Here is a 10,214-nt window from a genome sequence, read left to right as displayed (position 1 = left end):
AATGATCCTTCACTGATCCCACGAGGGGACGTTCAGAAACACAAAGACACCGAAAAATAAACGTAGAAACTCTAAAACCAGAGCGGTTCGACTCAAAGCTGAGTCACAGGCAGCATCGTGTGATGATGTCACCTGAGCGAACAGGTGAAGTTCACTCAGGTGAAAACGGCCGGTGACAAACGGAGAGGTCTGCAGAACGATAACGCAGCTCATCGTGAAGCGATCGGCCCGCAGCGTCGGTGCGCTCCAGCTGCAGCTGTTGTATCGCCGCCTCGTCCACCATCCATAATTCATGTCTGCTGCTTCCATGAAACTTTAAAATGCAATTCTTCCATCGCCGCGTGCACAGCATCAGAAACGAGGTGGGCTGATGGAGGAACGTGATGGAGGCGAGTCGGCGGACGAGCAAACAGGAAGAAGCTTTTCTCTGCAGGAGGCGGAGCTTCATGTAGAGGCTGTGAGGTGATCACTTTGTCACATGGTCCCATGAGGCCGAGCTGTGGCCACGCCGTCGTATCCTCACGCGGTCTGAAATGAACATTTTGTTAATGAATGTAGCTGCACGTGCTCGGCGCCACACCCCGCCCGGCGACAGCTGACACGCTCACTGCTGCCGAGTGGACAGGTGTGACCTGGTCCTGATGATGAGTCCAGGTACGAAAGACACCTCAAACCAGATGAAGATGGCGGCACTTTGCTGCCTCGTCATGCTTTGGAGTAAAGTGACGAATTGGAGGCAGATAGAGGTGACAGCCCTCTGTGCTCCTCTTCCTCTGTGCTCCTCTTCCTCTGTGCTCCTTCATCTTCACCCTCCCTCCTCTGTCTTCCTCCTCTGTCTTCCTCTTCTTTTGTCTCCCTCCTCTGTCTTCCTGCTCTGTCTTCCTCCTCTGTCTTCCTCCTCCTCTGTCTCCCTCCTCTGTCTCTCTCCTCTGTCTTCCTCCTCTGTCTCCCTCCTCTGTCTCGCTCCTCTGTCTTCCTCCTCCTCTGTCTCCCTCCTCTGTCTCCCTCCTCTGTCTTCCTCCTCTTTTGTCTCCCTCCTCTGTCTTCCTCCTCCTCTGTCTCCCTCCTCTGTCTCCCTCCTCTGTCTTCCTCCTCCTCTGTCTCCCTCCTCTGTCTCCCTCCTCTGTCTTCCTCCTCCTCTGTCTCCCTCCTCTGTCTCCCTCCTCTGTCTCCCTCCTCTGTCTCCCTCCTCCTCCTCCTGGTCGTGGTTATAACAGAGATGAAGAACGCAGCAGACGTCTTTCAGCACTTTAGAAACATTCAGTGAGTGTTAAACAGGTTTCTGCACAGTGAGGGGCTGTCCTGCTCTGATTGGCTCTCTGCTCCTCCTCCCTGACCACCTGTTATATCCAGAGGGCACACACACACACACGCGCGCGCGCACACACACACACACACACACACACACACACATTATACCTGCAGGAAGTACAAAGTGCTAAATTTACTTTCATCTGTCCCAACAGTCCATGTTTCAGTGCAGTTTGTAGCTTGTAACCCCCCCTCTATTGCTTTATATAATGTTGAGTAGTTAGTGATCAATAAAGTTTTATCTTTATTAATAATTCGTCGTCATTTATTCGTTGATTATATTTTGGATTCAAACTGAATCTGAAAGTTATCAAGTTCATGTGGTGAAGTAAAAAGTACAATTTTGTAAGTAACAGTACCTCAAAGTACTTGAGTAAATGTATGTAGTTTCCCTGTCAGCTGACAGGGAAGGTCGGTAACCGTGTGTCTGTGTGTGTCAGGATGTGTTCACAGCAGAGTGCAAGTTCAAGGAGTCGGTGTTCGAGAACTACTACGTCATCTACTCGTCCACGCTGTACCGGCAGCACGAGTCCGGCCGGGCCTGGTTCCTGGGCCTCAACAAGGACGGAGTCATCATGAAGGGAAACCGAGTGAAGAAGACCAAACCCTGCTCACACTTCGTCCCCAGACCCATCGAAGGTGAGACGAACACACCTGTGGACACCCGGTCCCTCGAGAGTTTCATCCCAGTACAGAGGTGGATCGGGGCGTGTTTAGCCTAGCTTAGCACAAAGACTGGAAGTAGGGGGAAACTGTTAGCCTAGCTCCACAGCTGACTCATTGTGTTGTGTTTACTGAACAGGTGTAGGATTCTGGACCGGGGTCCCAGGTGTTTGACCTCTGTGGGCTTGTTATTAAAACCTCTTGGGTCATTTGTGCTTCTGTCACTGGAGTGGTCGGAGTCACCTGCGGCCAGGTGTACACATGATTTAGTAAAGATTCTCGGCACAGAGTCAATCATCGTCTACATAAAGATCAGGCGTGAGCTGAGCGTCAGGCACGTTCTCTAAAGTCCGGAAGTCTCCGCGAGCTTCGTCAGCCGCAGAGACGAGAGGCGGAGCCGCGAGGAGCAGAGGTCGTCCTGCAGGGACTTCCTTTGAGTCGGAGGACAAGCTGAAGCTCTAATATCACAGATGGAGGTTTAACAGGAAACATGAAGCTCCGTCTCTGCTTTCAGCTGTTCTGCCCCCCCCCCCCCCCGCTTCATTTAAAAATATCCATCAACTACTGCCCCTTCCTCCTTTCCATCTCCTCCTCCTCTTCCTCCACGTCCTTCCCCTTCTCCTTCATCCTCTCTCTCTTTTCTCTTTACATTCACGTTCTCATAAATGGTTGATGATTCGATGCAGATTCACGAGCTTCAGTTTTCAGCTTCAGTTCTCAGCTTCAGTTTTCAGCTCGTTGTTACTTCTGGTTTTATTATTTTACTTCTTCTTCGATTCTGGCTGTAACTGGACTCAGTAATGTGTTATTTTTCCTCCCCCATCCTCCCCTATCCTCTCCCGTCCTCCCTTGTCCTCTTTTGTCCTCGCTCTTCCTCCCTGGTCCTCCCTCTTCCTCCCTGGTCCTCCCCTGTTCTCCCCCATTCTCCCCTATCCTCCCCTATCCTCACCCGTCCTCCCTGGTCCTCTTTTGTCCTCCCTTGTTCTCCCTTACCTTCCCTCTTCCTCCCTGGTCTCCCCTCTTCCTCCCTGGTCCTCCCCCATCCTCCCCTGTTCTCCCCCATCCTCCCCTATTCTCCCCCGTCCTCCCCCATCCTCCCCTATCCTCACCCATCCTCCCTGGTCCTCTTTTGTCCTCCCTTGTTCTCCTCTACCTTCCCTCTTCCTCCCTGGTCTCCCCTCTTCCTCCCTGGTCCTCCCCCTGTTCTCCCCTACCCTCCCTCTTTCTCCCTGGTCCTCCCCTGTTCTCCCCTATCCTCCTCCGTCCTCCCTGGTCCTCCCTGGTCCTCCCCCATTCTCCCCCGTCCTCCCTTGTCCTCTCCTGTCCTCCCTCATTCTCCCCCGTCCTCCCTGTTCCTCTCCCGTCCTCCCTGGTCCTCCCCCGTCCTCCCCCCTGCAGTCTGCATGTATAAGGAGCCGTCGCTGCACGAGCTCGAGGAGAAGCTGCAGAAATCCTCACGGAGCCCGACGCTGAACAGCGGGGAGCGGGCGAGGAGCAGGGAGCGTGCCGAGGAGCAGCAGGAGGACTGCACAGAGCAGGAGGGATCATAGCCTGTGGCGCCCCCCACAGGCCGAGGAGGAGGAGGAGGCGAACTCCCATTTTAACACTCCCTCTGTTCAGCAACAAAAGCAACTACAACCACACCAACGACAACAACCGCCATGACGACGACGACGGCGACAACGAAAACAAAGAAAAAAGAAGCTAAAAAAATCTTTTTGCTCGTGTTGAAATATTTTAAATGTAAAGGGGGAGGGGCTTGTTTGAAAAAATATCAGGACGTTGATGATGATGATTTACATTTTATGCAAAAAGCCCTGCTGATACGGCGCCTGGAGGCTAGCACACCTGCTCTTCATCGCTACGTCATCATCATCATCATCATCATTACCGTCACGATGATGCCAAAATGTTTTCCGTGTCGAGGGAGCGCTGAGAACTCCGAAGCTTTAAGCCATGTAGGAACTTCACTTCTTTCATTTCTTAATGAATGCAAAAACTTTCGCACTTTCGACACACCGCGCTTCTTCTTCTTCTTCTTCGTCTTCTTCAGCTGCCACATCTTGTTTGTTTCTCTGTGTTTTTCCGGTCGGGGAGTCGTGGGACTTGTCGCAGACACTGCCGATAAAAAGCTTCAGAGGGGAATGAAAACGGAGGTTTCCTGTTTGTTCGGACGAGGCTGGAGGAGGTCAGCCCGGTGATCTGGTTTCTGATTTGAATCCGGTACCTGAACGTCACATTCCTGCATGTTTTACATTGACTTCCTTCCTTCCAGCTTTCGGTTCATTTCTATGAAAATCAGCTTCAGAGAGTTGAAGTATGCTGCAGAGAGATGATCCATCCTGAGGTGGAGGTTCAGGCTCCGAACGCTGGAATGAAGTCAAGAAAAAAGATTTTACCTAGAAAATAACTAAAGAACCTTCCAAAGCAATGTTAATCAAACAAAAGATGATAGATTTCTTTAAGCTGAAACACATAACGTTGTTTTTAAGTGTCTTTTGGCTTTGCTCTGAGGCTGCGTGAAACCACAACAAACCCAACTATTTTGATGGTTGAGGCAGCCTGAGAGACAAAACCCAGGGCAAACAGGGGGCGAGCATGCAAAGGCAAGAATTTATTCCTCTCTTAGTTGCCGACTCTTTAATATCTGATGCCAGAGGGTCCTTGAAGGCACCAACATGGACAGTCTTCCGAGCAGTGACATGCAGAACAGAACAGAGCCGGCAGAACGTCGGCGCTGATGGATTTCCTCCCTGCAGGATGATTCTCATGGAAACGAAGCGGCTGCCTGGAAGGAAGCAGCTCAGTCTGAAAACTGATGACTTCAAGACAAGCGGGAATTCACAGAACTGATGGGTTAAAACACAAACGCAACAGAATGAAAAGCTTCCTCCTGTTTCTGTCTCGTGCTGCGTTCAGGGTCCGATGAGGTGAAACGTTGCATGATGTGTTTTCCAGAAGCAGAGCGACGCCCCTGCAGCCGTTTGGGGGATTTAAATGATTCATTGAGACACTAACAGCTGAGTTGTGTAACTCCGATCCGGTCTGAACAGGACTGAACTGAGGGACGAGTCGACTCTGGTACCCGCCCCGTCCAGGACTCTGTAGGAAACGATGTGGTGTGACAGTCGGCTGAGGGTTAATGTGTCGACACAGCATGCATTCAACAGCCTAAAACTTACTCACGTTGTGCTTTTGAACACGAATGAACACGACTGTATGTTTTGTTTTCGGCTCAGCAGACTCGACTTGTTGTTGTGACGCAGTCGGGCGCGCTGAGCTCTGATTGGTGCACCTTTAAAAAATGGGGGGTTTATCTTTTATGTGAATACTGTTCACCGGCAGACCTCTGTTGGAAAAACCAGCTCAGCTCACGGGCCAATCATACGAAAGAGGCGGGGTTTATGTTCTGATCCAACCAAAGGCAACCTGATGATGATGTCATCAGCAGGCTGCCCCCAAATCAGTGTTACAGCAGTGTCTCCAGCTTTGTGATTGGTTCTTTTAGCCAGTGGCTGAAGTCTTGGTGGACTGAATGGATTTTTATTTTCTGATTGAACAACCGATAAACGGGTCAGCTTTGTTAATGATTATTGATCATTAGCTACTAATTGGTTACCTTTTGGGGGGGGGGGGCACCTGGATTCACACTTAAGTATTTTTCTTTAAATCTCCCTACGAATGAAATATTATACAGTAGTTTTCTTGATTAGGCTGTTGAGGACCCAGATAAGGCAGTTCTTGGTGGTTTTAGGCCATAAACACATCATACAGTTCAGCAAACACGAAAACTTGATGTGTCGAAGGAACCTGGGAATCAGGACGTTCGCGAGCAGAGGCGACGGTGACGCCATGATAAAAACGAACGGAAAGAGCCTCGCTAATGAACTGCAGAGCTGTCGATTGAGACGTGATTAAACCACAAGAACAGATTAATAAAGTCGTACCGCAGGATTTTTAGAGGCTGAACTCGACTACGCTGGCCACTCAGTCTTTCGTGTACAAAGCGGAGGTCGGCCCAGTCTGGCATCACCGTCCTCTCTTCCTGCTCTCGGTGGTGCGTTTAGGTGTCGGCTGATCAGAGGATTTGGGGACATCTTTAACACTGCCCTGCCTCGTTTAGACGAAAAGCACTGCCCTGAAAAGCTGTTTAACTCCGACCTCGTCTGCTCGTCGGGGTCGTCGCGCCTGAAGGCGGCTGCGGGTGTTCGGGACAAACTGCTGCTTCTCTCATTTTACGTCCACGTGACTTTGAGTGAAACGTACGTGAACAACGTCTGTACAGAAATCGACTTCATGCACTAAAACATGAGGAAACAGCAGGACGTCCTTTAAACGTGGTCAGAACGCCGACGTCCAGACGGAGTCGCTGCACTGCCCTCTGCGACCTTCACCACTTCACGCTCCTCTTCTCTTACTCGAACCCTTTAGTCGTCTCAAGTTACTGACCAGGTTTCCCAAACGCATCTCCATCATTTCCTGGTTTACAAAGATCAACAAGTCGACCTGCACTTCCTGTGCAGGTTCACGCCTTCAAAATAATCCTCAGCATCGTTCAACTTCTATCACTGCCTTTTCAAAATAAGAACGCGTTCGTTCAGCAGAGCAGCAGGAGGTACGAGGTCATCTGTGCCATAATTCTCTCTCAAGTTCTTTCAGTGAAAGAAATGAGCTCTTCTTTTTAAAGTTTGGCTTCACGTCTCAATCAGAAATAATGTTGTGAGCAAACAGATATTAAATTTATAATTTACATCGGACATAAAAAGAGTAAAACGTTACCGTTAAAGGCCGAATGTTTCAGGCTGCAAAGACACAAAGAATTCAACACAGCAGAGAGATTTTCTGTGTTTATGAGAAAGACAACTGCAGACGGATTATTTGTTTGGTCTTTGAACGCATCAGAGATTAAATTCATGTAAGGATGATTTTTGGGAAACTCAGTCACCTCCGATCAGCCGACACAAGACGCCACAAAGAACGCTCTTTCTGCCGCCATCTTGAATTCAGATAAAAGTGACAGAATGAGGGAGTGAGAGGAGGCGGAGTCAGTGTGGGCTGGGTCATAGAAGCTGACTCTTATTGGCTGCCACAGCCCAGGTGTTTCCTTTTTCTCTTTTTTGAGGTTTATGTTTTGGATTTCTGTGTTTTCTGGTTAAAAATGGACAGATGGTGGATGGATGGACTGAGGGAGAGAAAGGAATGAACCAATCACAATCAACCATACTGCCTCTGAGAAAGTCTTCCAGTTTGGGGTTTGGGGGTCGGACCACGAGGATGGTCGAGACCGCCAGAAACACTCGCGTTGTTTTGGTCCATTAAATGTTTGTGACGAGCAGTTTCTACTCGATCGATCCCGACGACGGGAATGTTGTAAAGCGAGTGTCCTTTCTCTCGCGTCTACGCGCTCAAACGGCTTCGCTGCTTCACGCCGTCAGAAAGTCTCAAACAGACGACTGATGTCGAGCTTCAGGATGTAAATTCATTCTTTGATTTTATTCTTTCGACTCGCTGAAAATGTTCCTGAAGCTGAAAAGTTGAATGTTGTGATGCTACGTCACATAACGCACCGACAACCATTGACTTCACTTTTTTCTCAGTTTTTTTCCTTCAGATGCGTTTGTGAGTTCAGCCGACAGACGTTTAGTTAATTATAATTTTGAGATGAATTCGTGTGACACTGAGACCTTTTTCATCGTCCTTGAACCCGTAAACACGAAGCCGTGAAGAAAAGATCTGAGAGAACGTCTCGGAGTTTGAACCCAAACGCTCTTCAGCGTGTTCGGAAAGTCGAGTCTTTTCTGCTCAAACCTCATTTTCACACGTTAAATCTCAAATGAAGGCTTTGAGATGCTTTTTGAAATTACAAGCACAAAGTCTTATTGACCCTGAACGTCACAGGGACGCCATCACCTGAGAGCTAATGCTGCATTCAGGTCCTGTGGGACAGAACGTAGACATTAAAGGATTCACACCATGATCACCTAATGATGTGATTTTTGTGTTTGTATTTAGGAAATCTGTTTTCACCTGAAGGCAGCGTCTGCATGTAAACTGCTCAGAAGTAGAAAGAGTAGAAAGGACACTCAGCAGGTAAAGTCTGTGACTCCAGAGAGCCGCAGGTCGACTCAGAGGTTTTAAAATCAGATTTCACATCCTAGTGAATTCCCTTAAATACCAAATAAGGTTCTGGTCTCGTTTCCGAGTGTTTTCTCTCCACTGAACTGATTGAAAACTGCAGCTGAAGCCTTTGAGTCGACCTGTACTGAAACAATAAGAGACTCGGCCTGTAGGGGGCGCGGCTGTCGATCGCAGCGCTGCAGGCGTCCAGCGGCGCAAAACGATGATGTCATTACCCAGCGACAGAGGCGGTGAACGGAGGTCGAGGTCGAGCCTGAAATCTCGTGATGTTTCTTTGTGTTTGCTGATGTTTGCACCTTTTCTGACACTCCTTCACCTGAACGCATCATATATGAACAACGTCATCGCAAATACGCAGCAGGATCAAAACGATGATTGAAAAATAAAAAGAACATTACAAAACCTGTTTCAGCTTCTTTGTCTTCTGTGTGTCTTTAAGTCCTGAATGAAGACCAAACGTCCCGAGTCAGATCCAGGTCCTGAACCTTCCCTGTTCTGACTCCAATGATTGTGTCTTCAAATGAATCCACCTGAAAATTACAGAAACAGGAAAGTTTATATTTACAGAATTAAAATGTTTATTGTAAAAGATGTAAATCAGTCGCATCATGAGACGCCACATAAAGACCGTCTCCTGGTTCCTGTCTGTCCACGTCCCTGAGAACTGTTCAGTTGGCTAACTGATAGCTGTGATGCTAACAGAGTTCGTGAAAGAGTCATTTCATCTAAACTGTGACGCCTGAACGTGTCACACTCAACGAAACTTTCAAATGACTTTACTTCAGCTGGAAGTGTTTTTCTAACCCCACCCTGACCCCACCCTGCCATGTGCCCTAACCCCCACCCCTGGGTTTAAATAATCACTTCCTGAACACAATAAAGGATGAGTGATGGTTGTGGAACGTCTACGAGGACTTTTTTTTTTTTACATTTGTCTGAGTGTCATGAAAAAGAGGAAACCTGGTCCAACAGATCCAGAGTCAGGACTCTCATGAGGTGGCCTCGTCGAGGGCGGTGCAGCCTTGAAGACTCAGTGGTTACTTAGATGAAAACCATTGCAGGCTGGATTTATTATTTATTGAGGTTATTAATATCATGTGGACCGGAGGCCGGTGCAGCACTCACTGCTGGTGATCTGAACGTCGTGGCAGGAGAGCCTCGCCACAAAGCCAGAGTCTGTCCTGTCAGTGCTAAGCTATCATAGCCGCGCTGGGCTGAAGCAGTGAGTGTTAGCTGAGAGACAGAAGCAGCATTTTAACATTGAGGCTTATTGGTTTATTTAAAGCTACAACACTCCCATGAAGTGAGACACGGAGGACGAACTGGTTTGAGCTGCAGAGCCTTCAGTTCGCCTGACAGACAGCCCGCAGGGTTAAATGTTCCACCGTTAAACTTTTAGATGCTTTCAGTGTTCAGACTTCCTCATCTTTTCCTTTTATCGCTGAATTCACTGAAGGTTTGGTGTGTTCAGAGTCCCGTAGATCTAATATGGACAGCTAACTGTTCAGTCCGCAGTGTTTCAGTGTTTTTTTCAAAGCTTTCTGTTTTTCCTGAAGCGAAGTGAAAAACACAAAGTGGAACAGACGTTAAAAGCTCACAGAGCATCAATCCACTCTGCTGCAGTAAAAATCCACTCAGCTGCAGTAAAAATCCACTCAGCTGCAGTATAGATACACTCTGCTGCAGTATAAATACACTCTGCTGCTGGGTCCACTTCACAGACCACATGTCTAATGCTGCGATGTGTTCAGGGCCGCACGGTTCATCCAACTTTAACGAGGAGCGACGCAAAAACACGACGCTGCTGCTGCCGAACGCTGCGACAAGCTGAGCTGACATCACAACGACAACAGGAAGACAACGGAGCATCGCTCTTCTTCATCTGACCACCATCATCATCATCATCAGACCAAACACACACACACTGACACAGACACACTGACACAGACACACAGACACACACACAGACACAGACACACACACACACACACAGACAGACACAGACACACACACACACACACACACACACACTGACACAGACACACACACACACACACACACACACATGGTGGCAGTTAAGAGAGATTCAAGAGTCTTTATTG

The 10,214-nt window shown here is 48.6% G+C and overlaps 1 protein-coding gene across 2 annotated transcripts in view; it reads left to right on the top strand.

The window, feature by feature from the left end:
* Positions 1-3,527, top strand: part of LOC121608896 (fibroblast growth factor 12-like) — a 20,597-nt gene extending 17,070 nt beyond the window's left edge. For both annotated transcript variants that reach the window (XM_041940318.1, XM_041940317.1), the window contains exons 4-5: positions 1,752-1,950; positions 3,373-3,527. In XM_041940318.1, coding sequence (XP_041796252.1) covers positions 1,752-1,950; positions 3,373-3,524 — 351 coding nt within the window. In that variant the 3' untranslated portion in view covers positions 3,525-3,527. The remainder of the gene's footprint in view (positions 1-1,751; positions 1,951-3,372) is intronic.
* The last annotated feature ends 6,687 nt before the right edge of the window (positions 3,528-10,214 follow it).

The sequence above is a fragment of the Chelmon rostratus genome, chromosome 7 (genome assembly GCF_017976325.1).
Source record: "Chelmon rostratus isolate fCheRos1 chromosome 7, fCheRos1.pri, whole genome shotgun sequence".
Classification (NCBI taxonomy): Eukaryota; Metazoa; Chordata; class Actinopteri; order Chaetodontiformes; family Chaetodontidae; genus Chelmon; species Chelmon rostratus.
This window is presented reverse-complemented; position numbering and strand designations above follow the sequence as displayed.